The 21,725-nt window shown below is 39.5% G+C and overlaps 2 protein-coding genes across 7 annotated transcripts in view; one reads left to right on the top strand and one right to left on the bottom strand.

Annotated features, from left to right (window-relative positions):
• The window catches only part of LOC100679146, a 3,658-nt gene extending 2,941 nt beyond the window's left edge, over window positions 1-717 (bottom strand). Inside the window, exons 1-3 of the mRNA XM_003426860.5 lie at window positions 444-717; window positions 276-321; window positions 76-136 (exon numbers count right to left, since the gene is read on the bottom strand). Coding sequence (XP_003426908.1) covers window positions 76-136; window positions 276-321; window positions 444-480 — 144 coding nt within the window. The 5' untranslated portion in view covers window positions 481-717. The remainder of the gene's footprint in view (window positions 1-75; window positions 137-275; window positions 322-443) is intronic.
• Window positions 1-21,725, top strand: part of LOC100117304 (sex peptide receptor) — a 26,672-nt gene that overhangs the window by 331 nt on the left and 4,616 nt on the right. The window contains exons 1-2 of one of the 6 annotated variants that reach the window (XM_031928481.1): window positions 17,080-17,227; window positions 20,181-20,486. The exons of 2 other annotated variants lie outside the window; for them this stretch is intronic. The gene's annotated coding sequence lies outside the window, so the exon portion shown is untranslated. Of the gene's footprint in view, window positions 1-16,937; window positions 17,017-17,079; window positions 17,228-20,180; window positions 20,487-21,725 lie in introns of those variants that run through there. 3 more of the 6 variants (XM_031928483.1, XM_016987982.2, XM_016987983.2) reach the window with 3 other exon arrangements.

The following is a 21,725-nucleotide window of genomic DNA, read 5'->3' as shown; positions in this document are numbered from 1 at the left end:
TCACGCGTCATTCGGCATACTGTGTATATATACATAGAGATATGATATGCATACGTATATACCGCCTGTACTCACCCACTCGCGCGGCTCCGGGTAGTAAGCTTCGTAGAGAACCGGAACTCTCTTTCCCGCGTACCTGCGTCGGGTAAAAGTGCATGCGACTTTATATAATTTTCATATAAGTGCTGAAGCTTTATAGTTTTAGGCTTTGTAATATATATATGTGTGTGTGTGTGTGTGTGTATGTATACAAGTGTGTGTTCGCCGAGACTTACTCGTTCAGCGGGTAAGGCAGGCTCTGCGGCGCAGCAACTGCCGTCCCTGCAAAGCGTACGGGTTATATAGAGAAACGACAGCCGCGAGGGAGTACACACCTCAGCGATATTGAAAAATGACAACAAAGTGTCGCTATGTAGCGCTCATACACCTGACCGAAAACTCACCAAGGACGACAAACAACAGAGGCACGATCGAACACATGATTTCGTTGATGGGTCAGATATCTCGCCGCAGTATACGTTTAGTCCGGAAGAAGAGCAACGAACTGACGGCGAGAGAGTTTGAGCCTATCCTCTCCGTCGCGGAGAAAGAGAGGAGCCTATTTTCGGCGAGCCCGAAATAAATCCAATGAGTCGCGAAACGGAGTCACTCCTCGACTCTTTCTCTCTACATTTACGCGCATATGTACAAACCGCACGTGAAAAGCTTTTGTCCGAATGGCCGGCTTTTCATTTTGTATAGGCTTCATTATACAGCCGAAGATTTGCGTATAACCTTTCTTTTCTCTTTTGTATACAGTTGCGATGGAAGGACGCATACACCTCGAACAGCTGCAGATGACAACCATTCGCCATTATTTAATTTAGGCGTTGTGCAACAAAAATTACAATCATCAACGGCATATATAAGCGCAGTTTAATAATTAACCAGTCGTTGTTTGCAGATTTGCATTGAATTCAAACGTAGCCTTTGGCTGACATAAACTGGCAAACAACTAATTATCGATGTCGTAATTTAGCATATGTTGTATAAATCCTACGTATTGTAGCTGCGACAGGGGATAATTATCCCACGCTTTCGCCCACTGCAGCGTTCTTGTCTCGCTTTGTAATCGAATAGGTCGACAATGCATAATTGAATGAAATGGAAGGCTTTTTATCGCATGATAAAAAAAGTGAGGGGGGGGGGGAGGAGGAGGTGGAGGGTGCCGATAATTAGCTGGGTAAATATTTGTGTTTAGGTATTTACTTGAACGACGACACGCGAGAGCGACAAGTCTCTCTCTTTTTTTAGATCGGCTCTGTGTGTATAAATGTCAGAACTCGGACGGTTATTATTATACACGCCGTCAATCGGCCTCTACAATGATAAAAATTAAAACCGAGCTAAATACTCCAATTGCGGAAGACACGTCATTTTAACGACCCGACGCTGTGAGATTAACGACGTAAAAAAAGCTTTTATAAAAATTTTTTCATACCGGTATACTTTTAATTTTAATTTAGTCGAAACTTTTTATTGATTCGATTGCGCGGGCTCGCCGCGCGGAATCCCAAAAGCTGCTTAGCTTTAAAATTTTCATACAGTCTGTTCCTAGTGTACCAGACAAAATATATGCACGCACAACTCAGCAACGTTCAGAATAAGAAAATCATGATGCTTTTATTAAGAGCGCAAACAACAACAACAACGACGACGACGAGAAAAAACAATGCGATTTACAGAAAAATAAAGAAAGAAAGAAACAATTCAAGGCTTGAGCAGGGCACATCTGCAGGAACCGTCAACGCAGTACTTTCCCTCCTTGCCGCCGGGAATGCTTCCGACGTGCTTGCAAGCTTCCCTGCACTCGTCCTCGGTGCATTCTGCAAAGAAAATAGACGAATAGGCATCACACAACTGTATACAGCTTATATACCGCGACGGCTAGAGTGGATATTAAAGCGCGATATATACTCACTGGCTTGAGCACCGGCGACGAGGAGCAGAGCCACGACGAGGAGCCAGATGTAGCGGAGGAATCTCATCTTCTCACGAGCTTACAAGACGAGAGTTATTATTCAAATTGCGGACTGCGAATCGGGCGTTCGCGATCGGGCTTTTTATACCCCGAGGCTTAATGCCGCCCACGACTTATCCAAATGACCTATGCACTCGCGCGCGCTTAATCTCGCGGCGACATCGGGCTATATATACATATATATTCTCCAAGGAAAAAATTCAAAATACGCGCGCGCGCTCCGCGTAAACATCGTGCGTTCTCGTTATAATAAGTGTATGTATAGAATGCGGCTCAAGGCCGATATGCGAAAAGCGCGCGATCTCCGCTTTTCCGAGAGAGAGAGAGAGAGAGAGAGAGAGAGAGAGAGAGAGAGAGAGAGAGAGAGAGAGAGAGAGCGAGTTGATGCTGATATGCGCATGATACGAGCTCGCGATTCCAGATTCGCATACCGCACGCGCTCATCGGACGAAGCGGGGAGCTGAGGAGCTGCTGCGGAGAGAAAGAATGTAGGTATAAATGAGGATTGGCAATGAGCGCGTTCCGATAAAACGTTGCGTCTTCATAATACACGCACTGTATAGCTGTAATCTCGGCCTTGACATTCTTTCGCGCGCTCCACGTGTGCATGTAATTTTATTTAATTTAATTATTAGTAATATTATATGCTCGCAGTACATCTATTTATTCGAAAAGCGTCAATCTGATCGCCCGGACGCAGGTAAGTCACGATGTCCTTCAAGACCCAGGCATACGACTGTGGTGTTCTTTGCGCCAGCCGCAATAAGGTTCAAACCTAGTTAAAAGCGCTCTAAAAAAATATAGGCAACGTCAAACTTGCATATAGTTGCGACTAACTGTGACTATATGCTTCATAAATACTCTATAAATTTTTTGATTGAGCACTTCAATATTTATGTGATTTGCGAGCGACTCGTGTATTTTTTTTAAAGCAATTTTGAACATCATAAAGAGATTATTATTATCATCATCATATATAATCCAAAACCTTCACGCTTCGCTCGCTCGATTTCAAAGATTTTGCCGGAATTCGCTTCAGCAGTATTATGATGAAAAGTTAGATTAGCAAAACCAACTGCGGCCCAATGACGCTATGTACGAACCAAACGACGTATTATGCCATTTCGCTTCGTCGTGGCGCGCGTTTCGCGATAAAATAGAAATCGAGAACGCAAGTTACTTAAGGCTGCGCGAAAAAAGTATGTACATGATACATGCAGCATCGTATAGATGTCGGGCACTTATCGCCTCTAAATATAACCCACTATATACTGCGCATCTATTAGGCATATATCGGGCGTTTTTTTGTTCTTTTTCATTGCGAAAGCAATTTTAATTTTTCCATTCTTTCTCCGCCGACCCTCAGCCTTTTTGCCGAATCAGCTTGCGGATTAGCAATGAATTTTAATTAAAAGCAGTGTGCTGTGCGTAAAATGTTCGAGTATATATATAGCTATGCAGCTCTTTGCGTCGTCGCGGGATGATATATAAACATTCGCGAAACTCCGACCGTTACCTTATATACATTTACGCGCTCGGCGGGAAGAAAGAATGAGTGAGAGAGAGAGAGAGAGAGAGAGAGAGAGAGAGAGAGAGAGAGAGAGAGAGAAAGGTATAGAGGATCCATCTAAGTATCCGCGTGTGTATCTGTAGAGAGGAGGCATCAAGTATCGTCGAATCCGCAGGTAGCGCGCGCGTGCGCGGGCTAAACGGTTTTGTCAGTCCGGGCACGTACTTCATTTCTCGCTTCTCTCTCTCTCTCTCTCTCTCTCTCTCTCTCTCTCTCTCTCTCTCTCTCTCTCTCTTGGGCCGCGTTCTAAACACAATTAAGTGCTATCCGCCAATATTGCTCGCGCAGCGGCGCATCTCTCTTTTCTTTTACACGGCAGACGGCCACAGGGATGTCCTCTCTCGGATCCCTGTCTCTATCTCTATATACACAGATAAGGGGCTTGTAACTTTGATGCCGTTCCGTTGCTCTGATACGTGCATTAGAAATTCAGCGTCGCGGGAGACGGGGCCGGCTTTCCGATCCATCGATCCGCGACGAAGAGTCTGTCACTATATAACCGCTGCAGCTTTTTCTCGCCCGTGCGCGCTCTATGTACATGTGTGTGTGTGCGCGCGCGTGCAAAGGAAAAGTTTCGAGAGGGGCGTGAGCCGGAATATTCATAAAACGATCAGCTCTATTGACTTAGTATATATATTATACTGCAATCCCCGGACTTGCGCGGAGACTATTTCAATTTTCTCTTACACGTATATATATATATATGCCGGCCGCTGCTGTTCTGTAGATCGCTCTTGACGTGGCTCGACGATCGTGTTCCGCATTATTCGAGCATTATGGTTAGTGGAGATTATTCGTGAAACCTAATTCGTATTATTGTGCTATTCTACGAAAATAATGTGCAGATGGTAACGCGATGCGGTTTTAGATGTTTATCAGCTATACGTGCGGAATTTCACGGGAAAAGTACACTTTCCTGGCTTCAAAAACGACGAAAAATAATGTTGGGGCACACGGCCGGACCACTTATTTTCCAATTGTATGAATGTTTAAAACAATGCAAGAGACTACGTAGGTGTATTCATACAATGCTTATTTTAAAGTTAAAATTTTCAAATTCATGCGATTCGTAACAACAATCCATTTTTGGCTCCAATTTTTGATGCAGCATATCATTTTTCTGAAATTTGCAACAGTTATGCGAGTGTGCAAAAAAAAAACCATTTTATTTCTCTTCGAATATCGAGTTTTATCCAGTTTTCGCTGAATTTGAAACACAATTCTTAAAAAATTAGTAATTAAGTCCAAGTAAGAACAGACTTTTCAAAAATAATTCTTCAGAATTTAAATTTTACTTTTACTTTGCAAAGTACTTGGAGTCTGCGGCCACGGAATCTGGAGTTAACCCTTTCCTCGCTAAAATAGTGCTACTTTTAGATTATTCACTTGACACACGCGGCTCGCACTGCAGCCTAATCTTAAACGCATCGCCAACAAACGCATACAGTCTACTCGTAGTAACTTGAGCGGTCTGATATTCGCAAAAGTTTCTTTGAAAGCTACAATAATTTTCACCATCTGAGAATGGTAAAGATCAATATCTCTTAAAGTAAATTTTACTGTAAAAGATGATAAACATTGCAGCCTCTAAGCATACACATCTAGTAGCATGTAGGGGAGCAAACGCCCACTGTATGAATGCGAGATCAAAGGTGCGCGGGCTTGGCCAAACTTTTCTTTGATTTTGAGATGAAAAGAGAAAACCTTTTTCTCCCATATACATACATACATATATACATACATAGAATGGAATGCCATCGGTTTCCAGCATCTGGCTCGAGATTATGACCCTTACGCCCTGTAGGTTAGCAGTTTTTGACATTTTGAAAGTCAGCTCCAAGGCCGTGTTGCTCGAACGAGAGGGGAGAAAAGTTGATTGGGAAGTATTGTTTTACGCATTTTTAGAGTTGTCAAAAGATAATTTCCGCTTCTTGGTAGGTCAATAATAATCAAGTTTAATCACGTTTATCTCCATTTAGTCAGTTAGCCCTACATCTTGCTCGGTTCCGCGGTATAACCTCACTGCGTGAACGCACTTTATTCCCAATATGGACCGAGGCATGTTTTCACAGTATGGAACCTGTTTATCAAATGGAAAGCCAAACCGTAAAAGCTAATTTTTTTTTGGATATCATCAGTATACGTTGTAAACGTCTGCACACTATTAAATTTGTGTGAAGAAATTTCGTTTCAGTTGGTTTACCCTTGTTTGCCATCGCGATTCTATCACTATTTTCGAAATTTGTCGAAATCGATCGCAGTTTCTCTTCGATCTTCCCTCAAGGCATTTCCAGGCTAAACAATGCTTTTTTTAGCTATTGTAAGTGTTTGAAAGTCTTGCGGCTTCAAAAATCAAAAAATCACCTCGGCAATGATCCTATGCTAAAGCCTTTATAAACAGCTAGCAAATCCTCCAGTTTAGCAGTTTTGACCGCCTTAATCAAAAGTTAGAGTCGAATTCGATAAGTACTTCTATACTTCTACGAATTGCTGGATCCATTATTAATTAATTAAACAATTACCCAAGCAATTTAAATCGTAGGCTGGCAATCACATGCAGTTTCTTTACAGCAATGTGCACATTCGCCATAGAGGTATTATATAGATAGAGCAGGGGAGCCAGTCCTCCATATATAATTATTGTGATTGGATTTCTGCAGTTGATGATGCGTTTACAACATGACAAAAACGTGTGTAATTTGTAAAAAGCAGTTTATTCCTGACGATTATACTCGTAGTTTTCACAAGTAAGAATTATTTATATAGTGTATTTTGTTATTTGAATAAGTATATTCCATATACGTATTCTATCGAGTATATAGTCATGTTTGGTTATGTTTATATAGGCAGCCAATGTTTTGAACTTCTAATGTTACTTTAAATTGCAGATTTCCTACAAATAATGAGCTAAGGGAGAAATGGATGAAAGCTACCGGAATAGAAGAGATTAAGAACATACCAATATAATATTACTGTGCATATTAGAGTTGTTCCTATGATTTGTTTGTAGTCGAAAAATTAAAATATAAGTAAATAATTGATGTTCACAAAAAAAAAATTATTTTATCGAGATTTGAACTTGAGACCACAAGGCCAAAAGCAAAATCATACACGCGTCTTAGTCCTCAAAGCTACCGGTATACTACGTGCATGATGTGGATATTAGATCATTTATGATCATCTCTAACCCTTCGGGCTTAGAATTTAAGGTTTAAGCTTTGGGTTATTTCAGCTTTGATTTTATTATTCGAGTTTGTCATATAATAACAAGCTGTCCTTTACAAGAGAGAGAGAGAGAGAGAGAGAGACAGATAGGGTACCGCGATCTTCTCTCTCTTTCTAACCGTCGGACGTTTCCGCTTACAGGCAGCCGTATGGCTCCCCTGCTCTATCTATAATACCTCTATGACATTCGCTCATTGCGCAGAAACGCGAATATAGAGTGAATGATATTATTTGTGATACGTGCACGAAAAAGAGAGCATCTTCCACGTGCATGTAAAATGAATACAAAGTCCAGTTATTCTTTTTCTGCCCACATTCTGCGCTTGTATGTCTATATTGTATATATCGTCATATATACTATACGCTCATCTAGAGTTTTCGGCGAGATCGATTCACTAGTTCGGCATTACTTGCCGAATGATTTTCCCTATTTTTTTTTCGCGTACGCTTTTCCTCGTCTACATATTACGATGTGTATATGATACAATCTGTACGATGTATCGAGATCATCAGCGTCGGTCTAATTATCTCGGATGTCCTGCATCCGGTGTATATTGGATTTATATGCTTAAGCTTTAAGCAAAATAAATGCAATTCGGTTTAGCAGAAAAATAAGGATAGAATATTTATTAATTATAACTCAATCGTGAATACAATTAGGGAAACTAGAGACGACAGCCAAGTATAAGCGCAGTTACTCTTGCAAGGGCAGTCGCTCGACTGACTGTCCAGCGCATGTCTCTGTAGCTGTCAGATATTCCGAAATGTGGTAAGGATTATCCCTACCTTAGGCCCTTCGGACTTCGACTTTGTCGTCGTCGGGTTGGCGATAGGCTTATAGCCCTGCGTAGGACCCGAAAGCAATAAATGTGCGGCCGGAAATTCGAAGTACATGATTTTTAAGAGTAAACTTATAATACAGTATACACGTAGCCGCGCGGGCATATTAACGCTTGTACTTACGTGCGAAAGCTCGAACGATCCAACGCACAGCTGATGGTATAAGTCGGATTCGGGTTGGTAACTTATTTCTGGCAGCTTATGATAATATGCTTAGAGTAAGTTTTTACGACGTGCTTCCTCGCTACATAACATACACGCGCGTGTTTACAGCTGGTCTCCCAATAACAACGAGCCCTTGCGGAATTCAGAGTAACACCTACTTGTATATAATATAGTTTATCGCTCATTCTACAATTGACAATGTTAGTTTGAGCCGTGAAACGTGCGCTAGTCTTCGGCGCAAATGATGAAACGAGTTATATATGTAACATGACTCGAAAGCAGCTGTAGTTAAACGATCGTGGCTGCCCACATATAAATATACACGCGCTGCATCGGTGAAACCGTAGTGCATATAACAGCGGGGCTAGCTTGCGACCAATGTGCTAAGACCGGCGGCACTATGCTGCTGCTGCTGCTGCTGCGAATACGCGAGTAGTATAGCTGTATAGCAGTATAGAGGAGCTGCGGCGCCGATAGGAAGATATTTGCATCCAATCGCAGTAATTAAGCCGGACTTGCTCGAACGGCTATGTGCGCGCGCTTGTCTCTCTGATGTGCGATATCGCACGACCGTATATATAAGTACCGATAACCGCTTCGCCGATATGAATCGATCAACGCGCATCTGATGGGATACATATAGGCACATGCGTACTTTCGCTCGCGTTTCATTGCTATTCCACCTTTGTTTCGATATGAGAATTCGAAATCACTCAGCTATAACGTCGTAGTGTTTTCCAGGAAATTTTCAATGCTTCATACGGGATGTATATCTATATAGGATATATATATATATATATATATATATATATATATATATATATTCATTCAGGAGATTTTATGAAGAATACCGTTTCAAGCTTGTTTGCTGATAGCATTTACTTGGTGTTGTGTACCAAGGCAAAATTATAGTTTGTACTTACTCGTATTTTTTTTTTTTTTTCAATTTGATGTAAATTGTATCTGCGTAGAGATGAGGAAACGCAGAAAGTTCGTGCTAAGCGCAAAAAAAAGATATACACGCACATCGTGACTTTGAGGAAGGGCTTGTATAATATGGAATTAGAAATACGTACGTGTAATTTCCATAGTAGAATTCCTCGAACATACACGTACAAACTTTTAATTGAATGTCTAAATTTTTAAATCTCGATCTTAGCCTGAAAATATGCGCCTATAATAATATACACCGCGGCTAGTTTCAAAAGTTCACGTCTAGAGCGAGGATTTGGAGCGACGTTTCGAGGAAAGCGAAGGATCAGGACACGGACAGTTCCACTTCCGTATCGTCGGGTGTGTGTGCGCGCTTCGGCGAGCAAGGTCGAAGGAATACAGCAGACTGGCTTTGTTTTGTGGCTCGACTGGAGCGCATCTTTCGTCGCTGATTATTTCAGACGCCTTTACTGGGATATCTCGCGGGCGCAGATAGTAATCCTCCGGCTTACCAGCTTTATCGCATTTGATTTCTGAATAAGTCGCGCGACTTTGCAGAAGCAGTCGCTCATGTATAAAATACAATTCCGAAGTCGTGCGATAGTAAACTTGCCGTCGCATCTATAATGGATGATAAGATCATCATCAGGAGTGCCCTTTGGTTTCCACTTCGTGAAAAATAAGCCGAGAGCGGCGGCATACGGAAACAGCTATTAATATCGATTAGCCCCTGCAGATGTACGCCGAGTATCCTGCAGCGGACTCGATATAGCTTGTATACTCTGGCGAAACGACTCGTTAATCTTGGACAGATGATGGATGACATCCGCCGACGCAGCTTCTCTCACTCGCTTTTCTCTCTGGTCATCTATATAGTCGACCTGCGTTAACATTCGAACATTGCCGCGTCGACGACTACTACTTTTATTCCTGACTAATATGCATGTACATACCTATATATACAACGCTGGACGCTGCAAGCTCGGATATATTCTAGATTAAGATATACACTGAGAAAAATTTGACAGTAACAATTACTATCTCGGATAATAATTTGGTAACAGACTCAGAAGCTAGTCATTTTTACTATCTTTTATAGTAAAATTCACTATAAGAGATATTAATTTTCACTATCTCAGATAGTACTTGATTTTTTAATTTTTACTACCTAAGATGGTAAAATTTACTATAAAATGTGGGAAAAATTATAATATTCTCAGTCGGTAAGGCTTGAATTTAATTTTTTTTTCTGCGGTAATCAGTATTTTAGTTGACATTTTACGTTTATTTTATTATAATGAGTTTCTGTGTCTATTGATTCAACTTTATTATTTATTAATCGTCGTTAATTTTTATTAACTTTAGTTCGTACGTCAATTAATACATCAGCTAGATCTGAAATTTTGTACGTAACAGATCTGTTTAGGTAAATGGTCAGCGTACTCGACTCTCATGCCGGAGCTCCAGGTTCGATTCCCGTCGCCGCAAAAAAAAAAAAATTTAATCTCTTTCTTTCTTCCAAACATCATAATAATAATCAATAAAAATAATAAAGTAATAACAGCGCAAAGTACCTAAGAGGTATAAAATATAGAACTAAGCGAAATTGAAATTAAATTTTTTTAAATTCGATTTCATCAAAAATTACTATCTTTGGATAGTAAAATCTAATATCTTAAAAGTCTGTTAACAATTTATTATGAAAAGCAGTGAAAATTACTATCCCAAATAGTAATTTCTACTATCAAATTTTTCTCAGTGTACCTATAACACTGTTAACTAGAGCATGGATAAACATCACTCCTTTTATGCATTATAACGTTATATATAACGTACGTACGGTACGCGTTATTATTAAATTCCGCGAACGCCACTATCTGTTATTTATATATTCCCGCCCTGATTGTCTGCAGCAGCGATGGCAAGCACGCATGCACTTATAAGTACATAATGGCGCGTTTTTGATAAACGTACCAGATTTACTTGTTATTCATTTTTTTGAATTAACTTAATATGCGCGGCTACATTTATGACTTTTTCTCTCTATTTTATTTTCACGGAATATCAGCTCTTGTGTACATAGAATTAAGTATATATGCTACCATAATGGCTTAACTAATTTTTGCTCAAACACTCAACACTGCTGGCTACTCCGAATTTCCTGCAGAGCTGCGCAAGCGAAAATCAGCGGAGCTTAAAAAAAAACAAAAGAATATTCTTTCGACTTATTTTTTTATTTTGCTTCCTCCTAGAGGAAGCTTTGTAATAGTAAAATTTTGAGTTTCGTCAAAACTTCTAGAAAATACTTTTTGGTGTGTTAGAAGTTCAAATAACGTGTTTTTAGAAAATGTCCGTATTGATGTGTGTGTGTGTGTGTGCCGTAATATTTCTGGAACTACTCCGTCAATATCATTAAAATTTGACATGCATGTATATTTTTGGATTCTGAATTCGGGAAAAACATTTATTTTTTATTTTTCGAACTATTTTTTTATGGCCAATTTTTGATTTTTGAAAAACACTATTTTGCGTTTTTTTTCAATCATCCCATCGTTACAAACAATTCAGCTAATATGCATTTGAAAGAGAATAAAATTACCTACTTTTCCCCATTTGGTCCTCGGGATCGATCGCTTTGTTCGGCAGATAAAATGAAAAAGGTGATTTTTTTTTAAAAATTCATATCTCTGAAACTAAACATCATAACCTCACGAAATAAATCATGACGATGGATCACGTGTCGAACTATATCCCATTAAAATTTCAAGTTATTTGACTACTTATTTTTTCAGTAAAAAATGGATGAATACGAAAACTGGAAAGAATGAGTTTTTTTGTGCCTCGATTACGGAAGTAAAAAGGTTTTATTGCATTTAAGATTTTGGGAAAAAGTAGATATTTTATGTGTCTTGGCTAAGTTCATTGCGCAGCTTTCAAACCCCTATGGTTCTTAAGATATCAAGGTTTCAATTTTTTTTTGAAAATTTTTTGATTCCTTATATCTCTAAAACAATGCAGTCAAATGCTTCAAAATTTTATTTGCTGATTCATCAAAAAAAAGCTATTTGCTGCTAAAATTTTAAACGATTTCGTCGAGCGGTTCTTAAGTAAAGAGCTAAAATGTAAAAACTGATTTTTCTCTAAACTTTTTCTTCCTCTTATAGGGGTGTCGTTGTATGTCGTTAAAGTCCCTCCCTATGAATTGACCCTATGCAACATGTTTTGAGAGTAGAATTATACGGCACAATATATATTTGTTTTTTTATAGTAAAATTATACGTAAGTTTTGTTAGATTACAATCTTATTCTCTTAATACGATAACTTTATTTTTACAGAGTTATCCTTTCATCAATCTCTTCTTTTTCGCGATTTTGAGAGATTTTGATCGGATTTTTCTGATTATTATATATGTTTTGCTATAAGAAAATTGCTCCTACAGCAAAATAATTAAGCTTTGAAATATTTAAAATAGCATTCACATACTGTATTTTAAAACAATATTTTATTTATAGGAACAATAAATTTCGTTGGAGGAAGCTACGTGCCAATGAATTGGCAGCGGTTTTTTTTTTAATGTAATTCAAAACATTTTTTTTACTAAAAATATATATGACACATCCCATTTTTACCGAAAAAAAATCATACACAACTTGGTCTAATTTATTGTCACGGCTTTCTGAAAGATCCGGACCATCTTTTTTACTCTACCTGGGCCTAAAATGTTCCTTAAACATGCCTCCTCGGACTGTGGGGGAGGCATTTAAAAAAAAATTCAATTTAATATTGTTAGCAACAAATTTTTTTTATATATTTTAAATAATAAAATTTGTTGCTGAACATGAGCACATAACGTCTATCTTGGCTTCACAATATCCGGTCATGACTTTTTATATAGGGATTTGAATTCCCGATTCCAGATGCCGGGAGCTTTATTTATAATTAAATTGATTGTAATAATAACTTTAATTTATTGATATGTAAAATTATAGGCTATTATAGCATCAATAGTCCAGGTGAGAGTATATAGGTACAGTCATAAAGACAAAAGAAAAATTTCTTGGATCCACCCGTCGCTGCGGGTTCTATGCCACATTTATACACATTTCAGTAGTAACGGTCGGCGTCGGGTGCGGCAGTCGAGAAGCTGCTACGCGTTTGAATGCGTCTATACAAGCCGAGATGCGATGACTCGGAAATTGTGCGTCCTGCGCAAATTGCTTATGACGGAAAACAGTAAATGACGGCCTTATTTTCTTTAACCGCGCGGCTGAACGGCGAGAAAAGTATATATATTTGTACCTATATATGTGTATATGCGGCGTGCCAAAGGACAGCAGGAGGAATAAAAACATCGTAAAGTCGAGAGTTTACATACATTTAGACGCTCGCGCAGTACGAGAGGGAAATGAGTGTTTTAGATTAGGTGCGGCGGAGTTTCGAGCTTTGCGATATGTGCATATAGTTGCGCAGTATACTCAACCGAACGAAATTCGTGGCGAAAGAATCGAGAGACATCTCGAGAAAACACAAGGCGAGCTCCATGTACATGCCCTCTGCGTCCAGGGTGAAATTTGCATGTTTTATATAGGCGTGTCCGAAGTACATATACCTAGATACATAATCAGCAGTATATGCGCGGTATCTACATACACACACACACACACACACACACACACACACACATATTTAAGCGATATAGGAGCAGTGGCGCGTTGGCCGGATTTTTCGGATATTTCCAACTGATGACTGGCGCGATTTGATTTTCGAGCGCAATATCCGCGCGCGAATCGGTTGGAAATCAGGTCGGCTACTGACTTAAAATTTCTCTCTTTGATAAAAACCGAATCACAAACTAGCTCCGACCCGGGGCTCGTATTGCGAATCGAGTTTGTTTCAGTTTAATAAGCAGTGCTCCGTCCCACGAACGTTTCTGGATATTGCTATCGATGTCATCTCGAGCGTCGCGGTACGTAGCGTACGTGTACGTCAAGAGGAAAAATCGTATGGAAAAAATTAATATCCCCATATGAGAAATAGGAAATTCTTTCGACAGAAATTTTCATTCGAAAGGATCATTTCTCTCGCGGTGCATATTGTATTCTCACTCGCGCTTGCGCCATAATTTTCATAAAAAGTGAAATGAATATTAATAGCCCGGTACACGGGTATGTAATTAATTATATCATGAGTGAAAAATTAAATTACAGAAAGATTTCAGGGAATATTATATGATCAAGATAATGAGCACATCGCAATTTTGTAACGCCAGCGCTAACTCGTAATTTAAATAACCATGCGCGAAATATTCGTAATTTAAATAAGCATGACGTTAGCGGTGCAAAATTCTTTTATGTACCCTCTAAAGTAAATGCGCACGGAAGCTTCTGAAATCACGTTCAAATTGCACTTTGCACGCATAGCGAACAGAAATTTTTATATGAACGTAAAAATAAGCGCACACGACGACGAGCTTCCCGACTATCGAGTAAAAGCTGCATAGATTGATGAGCGTTAGTGGTACGTGTAGCAAAAAAAGAAGAGAATAAGAAAAAAGAAAAACAACCGTCAGTAAGGAGCAGTGGAAACGTTTTTGGCAATCGCGCACTCAACGGACAAATCGAAGGACATGTTTATTACCGTCGCGTCGATGCGCGATGGAGCGAGTAGAATATAAACCGCTGGATGTACCCAGCGGACGGCGCGCTGGATAGATTTATGAGAGGGAAAATTAAAAGGCATCGCGAATGTGTGTGCATGGAGGTCGATTTTCCAGTTATTTATGTCGTTCGCATTTATTTCAAATGCGCGCGGGCCTTTTCCAATCGAAGTTGAAAAAAAAAATACCGGATGATCAATAACGCAGCAGCATCGGCAGTTGGACGTCGACGCAAAATCCGTCATATTCGGCGCAAATTGAGATAGTAACGCGTAAGTATATAGTAAGTATATAGAAAAATTCGCTGCATATCAGGTACACAACTCGGGTGTTATGCTTACACTGAAAAAACGATCCTCTTACAACAAAAGGAATCCTTTTGTCACAAGAGTAATTTCATCTCAATTTTGATACCTAGAGGATGTCTTTTAGCAGCGAAAGGATTATCCTTTGCGTACAAATATTAATTGCGACAAGAGGAAATAATTTTGTCGTAATGAGGTTTTACATTTTGCCTTGAGAGAAAATCATTTTCAATCAAGACGTTTAGTAAAAGGATTTATGAAATAACAGTACGAGAATATTGTTGAAATGAATCAGCGTTATTATTCTCTAATAGTAGATCCGCTTTAACAGACACTGAGAAAATGAACCTTCTTGAGACATAAGGATAATCATGTAAACAATCAAATTTGGTAGCAAAATGAGTCATTTTGCATAAAAAAAAAAAAAAAAAAAAATATAATTTTGTCGCAAAAGTACAAATGTTTGTATCGAAAGGAAAATCCTCTCCTTTGAATCCTCTTGTGACAAGAGGATTTCTTTTGAATGTAAGATGTTAATCCGCGCCCGATTGCCATTCCGCAGAAGAAGTTTGTTGAGTGTGGACGCGTGCTCCCGGAAAGAGCGAGAAAGCACGTATACACCATACAACGTGCATGCATCTCCGCGGAAAAGGTACGTCGTGCCCGAGACAGTGAAAAAGCGCCACAGAGCGTTAAGTGACTCCCGGTATATCGCGAAAAGTGCTTCTATAACCTCAAATTCTTGCGGGATTTCTAGAGCAGCGCGAGCGAGCAGAACGAACCGCTCGGAGTGTGTATGGTGTATGCGATATGAGGCGAAGCATAAAGTTTTGACTGGTTATGCGCGAAATTCTCAAAATAGAATTAATATTCCATTATCTTTATGTATTAAGCATCAGATAATGCTCGCACATTATTTTAAGTGTAAGGAAAGTGTGTGTTTACCCTCTGAGTATGGACCAAAAAAAGAAAAAAATGTTCGTTTTTTAGAAGGTTTCAAACACTTTTCTAATTTAATCGAAGAACGACTTATAAATGTAAATATAGCACAACAATGCGTTCCGTGGTTTAGAGAAAACGGTTTCTATTATAAAGAAGGAATGTTTGTAATTTATTCTTTAGCCGAAGATTTACCTATAGTTATGCAAATTTTCCACATTTTACTAACGAATACAAGCACAGCTTATGTAATTGGTAAACTGTGGACTTGCTTAGGCTTTAACGCTCATTTGCACAGCTACAGTATAGATCAGTTAAACCGTTGGTCACTAAAAAAGAGCACTGAGCTGCTTAGATATAAACCAATGCATAAACTTGTGTCTTCCAAAGATGGCCCATCATACATTATATGCCTCACCTAAGCAGTTTCTTATTTTCTGTTCATAAAACTTTACAAATGTAATATTATTTTTTATTAGAGAATAATAACGCTGATTCATTTCAACAATATTCTCGTACTGTTATTTCATAAATCCTTTTACTAAATGTCTTGATTGAAAATGATTTTCTCTCAAGGCAAAATGTAAAACCTCATTACGTCAAAATATTTCCTCTTGTCGCAATTAATATTTGTACGCAAAGGATAATCCTTTCGTCGCTAAAAGACATCCTCTAGGTATCAAAATTGAAATTAAATTACTCTTGTGACAAAAGGATTCCTTTTGTTGTAAGAGGATCGTTTTTTCAGTGTATATAGTGCCGCGAGTACATGCGCGTACGATACCAGCGCACTTGAAGTTTGAACGCGCGCAACCGAATTTTCCCAGCAATTAAATTAGCCGTCGCAGCAATATTCTAATTCTGCTCGAACGCGATATCCGCTTGCAAAAGATAAATCCATAACTGGCAGGTCAATCGACTCGCAGTGGCAAGTTCATTATAGGCTCAAATGCGCATCAGCTTTCAGAAGCAATTAAATTTTCCGATCACTGAAGAAAATACCAAGTGTTTATCGAAGTTTAACGAATTCGAATTTTATCCAATAGCCGGTGCGCGTATAATACGCGGGTACATCTAGCCCGTTTGCCCTGCGTGTATCGTATTTCAAACAGTTGTCCGCGCTCCGCAGCACCGCGCAGAGGCGAGTATAGGCATAAGAAGGTGCAAAAGAAAGAAAGAGAAGACTCGCGGGGATATATACATAGAAGGTAGTGGGCGACTGCTGCGAAGGGATGGAACATCCCCGAGCCGTGCGCGCGCGCGCGCGCGCTGGCGCTCACTTGTGTGCACAGAACGAGTCTGGATGGAGCTGCAGAGGAGCGGGGAGCTACCGAACTTTACCCGCAGAATCATGGCAGTTTGGTCAGTAGCGTCGCGACGCTCGAAGCGCGCGCACACCTATATCCATCCACTGTACGCTCTAGCTGCTATATATATATATATATATATATATATATATATATACACACACACACACACATATAAGTACCTGTTGCCTGTGTGCGCTGATCGACGGAATAACCACTTGATACTTTCTGAGCCTGCCGAGATTGCCACTTATTGTTCGGCCTCCGTGAGTTCACTTGTTCTCTCTTTTACTTCCCATCTATCTCTCTATGAAGTTGATGACGATTTTTTCGTTTCCTAATTCCATGTTTCATATATGTGCAAATCCAGAAAAAACCGGACCCTTTTGGGGGTCTGAGAGAACGAAATTGAAATTTGGGGGCACACCTCCCAGACCAACTTTTTTGGGTTCTTTAGGCCACCCAGAACCCGAAAAACCTGGGGTTCCCGCGATTACGAAATACTTATTTTTTTTAACATGGGAAAAATAAACGAAAATTAGCCATGGTTCAACTTTACCCATTCAGTGTCTGAAAGCGGAATCCAAAAATGTGTATTACTAGATTCGAAGTATTAGAAGAGAGCTTCAATTTAAGGGCTGGCGAGTTAAAAATGGTTGCCTGGGTAAAAAGTTGTCTAGGCTTGAAAATAGCGAAAAATCATGAAAACTTGGATTTTTTCCATTTTTTAAATCTTTATAACTTTTGATCCTAGCAGTCAATTTTAACCACTCGGCCCTCAAATTAAAACTTATTACTTCTACTTTTGCTTTCGAAAATCAGATTAAACATTTTACCGGTTTCATCAGCTATATATATATATATATATATATATATATGACAACGAAAAAGATCAAAAAACAGCTATAATTGATGGGCAATTATATATAACTGATCAAACAATAAAAAGGTTGATCTAAATTTTCGAAAACAAAAGTAAAAGTAATAAGCTTTAATTAGAGCCCCGGATGGTTGAAATTGACGGCTGGGATCAAAAGTTATAAAGATTTTAAAAATTGAGAAAATGAATGATTTTTCGCTATTTTCAATCCAAGACAACTTTTTCTCTAAGCAATTATTTTTAACTCACCAGCCCTTAAATTGAAGCTCTCTTCTTATACTTCGAACCTAGTAATACACATTTTGTTTTTCGGGTTCTGGGTGGCCTAAAGAACCCCAAAAAGTTGGTCTAGGAGGTGTGCCCTCAAATTTCAAATTTGTTCACTCAGACCCACTGAAGTGTCTTTCTGGATTTGCACATACAGCTAAAGCATCATTAATTTCTCGCGGCTTTTCATTGAAATCCAATTTATTAATACGGTACAATTAATTAATACGCATAACGAAACGGACAACACGTCTCGCGAGCTAACAAGCCGAAAAAGACAATAATGGCAACCTAAACTGAAATTCCTCCAGCACTTTTGTAAAGCTCCGCGAAAATAAACGAAGCGCGCTTTCACGGATAAAAATCGGCTTACACAGGGATTCTAAATTTTTTATGCTTGTTTTTCTAGTAAAATTTACTTGCAGCAAGTTTACTTGGCAAGCATACGGATTATTGTTCTCGCAAACTTTTTATTTGCCAAATATCGTTTCACTATTTTCCCCAGAACACGCGGTGTCTAATTTTTGTGGAAAAGTTTGTTCCTTTTTCGATCTATATATAAGTATATGCAAAAAGGTTATGTATATTATCGCCTCGGCATATCTCTCATCGAATAACTATATATCTTGACCGCGTTTTCGTCGCCACCCTCGCGTGCATACTCCCGATGTCGCCACATATAATACGCATCGAAAGAAGCGATGGATTGATCGAAGTGGCTGCATCATCATCGAAACGAAGAAGGGGTCGCGCGTGTGCGACAGTCACCCCTCGCTCTTATATACACTGCATACATACACGACACGCACACTCTTCCATCAGCCGCTGATATTTGCTCTCGCTCCGGTCTTATATTATACATTCTGCAGTTCGCAAGTTCGTCGAAATCGAAGTCAGCACGCGCCGCAAATTTGTTTACGATGGATCGAAAGAAACCCCCGCGCATCAGTATGTAAAATAAAACCCCCTGTGCCTGTGTGCCTGCGTGTGCGTGTGTGCATTATAGCCATCGTCGCATCGTCCATTCGCGCGTCAAGCTTTATTTCATTACCTCGTGGATGTAAGATTTTTATACGAATGAGGAGTATAGAATATACGGAGTTTCTGGCCGACGTCGGCTATAGGAAAATCCTGCTTTCTGGCTCAAGTCAATATTATCGCGAGACTCTTTTCGAGAGCGCCCTTAATGAGAATCTCCTTGGTGCGAAATGACGCTCGTATTCCCCCTCCCGTCTCTCTTCGGCCTCTCTTATTCCAATCTCGCCCCTATTTCCTTTGATGGCAAAAACCATAGATACCGAGAGATATTCTATGTATAGCTGACGCCGGCGCGAGCTTTCCGCTGCGTTACACTAATATAAGTAGCTATACGACACCGCGCGACGAGCTGCTGCGTTCTGTTATCGCGCTAAGGTACAGCTGATACACGAGACGGAATTGAATTATTCTACGGTATCAGATGTGCATACCTGCATAATTGCTCCTCGCTATTGCGTCAGTGAGTGAATGAGAAAATATGCCGTTCCTTTTGAAAAAAAAAACTGCTGCGGCTCTTATATATAGGACCTTGAAAGCCAAAATCATTTAAAATTACCTCTCCCAGGAGCTGTCAAAGCGCATAACTTTGCGCCCATGGCAACGAGCTGACACACGCATTTATTATTATCGAACAGCTTTTCTGAAAACGGATTTTTCGTAAATGTTTTAGCGTACGGTGGCATCACAGCTCAGCTAGCTTCCGTACACACAGCGCATATCAAACAATGTTGTATATTTTTTTCAAGATCCTATATATATATAAGGCGTAGCAGTTTTTTACAGAAGTAGATCGCAAAGAGATCTTGATAGTAACGTTGAACAAAATCGAAAGAATAATAAATTGGTCGACCTGCGTATTCATAACTTAAATTATAACTTAAAAATGCATATATGCTGGTCTTTTTAAATTGAGGATGATTTTTCTTTGAAAACTTAAACTATTAAAAAGCGAGGAAAAAAGCGAGTATTTTATACCTGAAGCCGACATTTTAAATTTCAATAGATCCTTCCATTGTCACAAGCTATCATTGTAGATAATGCGAGAACCGAAAGGATGTTATCAAAAGAGGCTGGACAAGAAGAAAAAGAATGACGTCGTAGGACGAAGAACAAGGAGGAGAAAAGCAAGACGTCCCGCGCCGTAGATTGATCGAGTGAAAAATAAGGCTTCGGAGCGCCGTAACGATATACCCAGTTTCTTTGCTTTGTCAATAAATATCGAAGTAAGGTATATAGGGCGGACAGAAAGCGATGGTTCGGAGGCACTATACCAAGGCTTGGCTTCCATAGGGCGATAAGACACCTTGGCTTGACGATACGCTGAGTTACGTTATATATAGGTATCAGGCGTTTTGACACTTTTTCATTATTCACGTGCATAAAGTTTGAACAATTCAGTTGTAATAATTAAAATTGCATCCATAGCTTCATTCTTTTGATTATTCAACAATATAAAGTTGATTATTTTAGTAGCAAATATTCATTACATATAATACTTTGAAATTATTATTGAAAATATTTTTGGGGAAGGCAGCTTCCGCTATCGAGCCTATACGTCCCGCACATATACTTAAACTATAAAAGCTCAAATATGTACGACTTCAGATCGAATGTGTCATGCCTACACTCAGCTTGGCACTTCGGTGTCGCGTATCGCTAATAACCATACCGCTTATATTTCTGCACGCTCCATCGAACCTCCCTTTCAACTGCAAAAGCGTAGAACGTATAGCCAACGAGCTCGAGATGGAATAAAAGAATTGCGGGGAAGTACATCCCCCGCAGGACAAAGAGCTCGAAAAGAATTCGGCACTCTAATTAAATTCCAGCTTATACTCGCCTCGCGCTGTTTCGCGCGCGATCATTATTTTATACGAAGCATAATGAGAGCGGCGGAGGCGCAATACGAAACGCGAACTCGTTTTTATTGATTTTATAAACAAATAAGACAGTAATAAAACCGACGCTTCGTTATCTTGCGGGCTTCGAGCGCGCAGCTAAATTTTAATCTGCGACGTCGCTTTCTGATAAAGGAGTCCTTCGTCTGAGAGATTGATATAAGGCCCTAACGTACGCATGCATTCCAACATACAAGACTGCGAAGTAGAATCGAGAACTTTTTATTGGAAAAAGGTGCGAGATGCGTAATTAATCAAGACATAATACTTGCTCGTTGCTTGCGCGTATCGTCTATACCTATTTACATCCTTTTCTCGCAAAGCTCGGTTCCAGTTCGCGGGCTGGAATTTCTCGAGAGGTTTGCGAAATTCGTTAATAAAATAATTACAATTTTTCGAACTTAATTAGAATTCTCAAGCGAATGAGCATAATTATGTAGTTTTGGAGTGCAAAAAGTATGTACGGGGAACTCAACGGGAAAAATACACATTTCGACGCATACCTTCTATAATGTTTAAAACAATGCAAAGCCACGTTTCAACGCTGAAAAAGTGCCGTCGGCACACACTGTTTTCTAGGCCACTCAAATTAATGTATACCTAACGCTTGAGGGCAGTGGGAAAAGAGCTTTAATTAAATAAAATGCATTGAAAATGCTTTATTGGGCCAAAAGTTTTTGC

Source organism: Nasonia vitripennis, chromosome 4 (genome assembly GCF_009193385.2).
Source record: "Nasonia vitripennis strain AsymCx chromosome 4, Nvit_psr_1.1, whole genome shotgun sequence".
Lineage (NCBI taxonomy): Eukaryota > Metazoa > Arthropoda > Insecta > Hymenoptera > Pteromalidae > Nasonia > Nasonia vitripennis.
The sequence above is the reverse complement of the archived record's forward strand: the minus strand, read 5'-3'. Positions and strand labels throughout refer to the sequence as shown.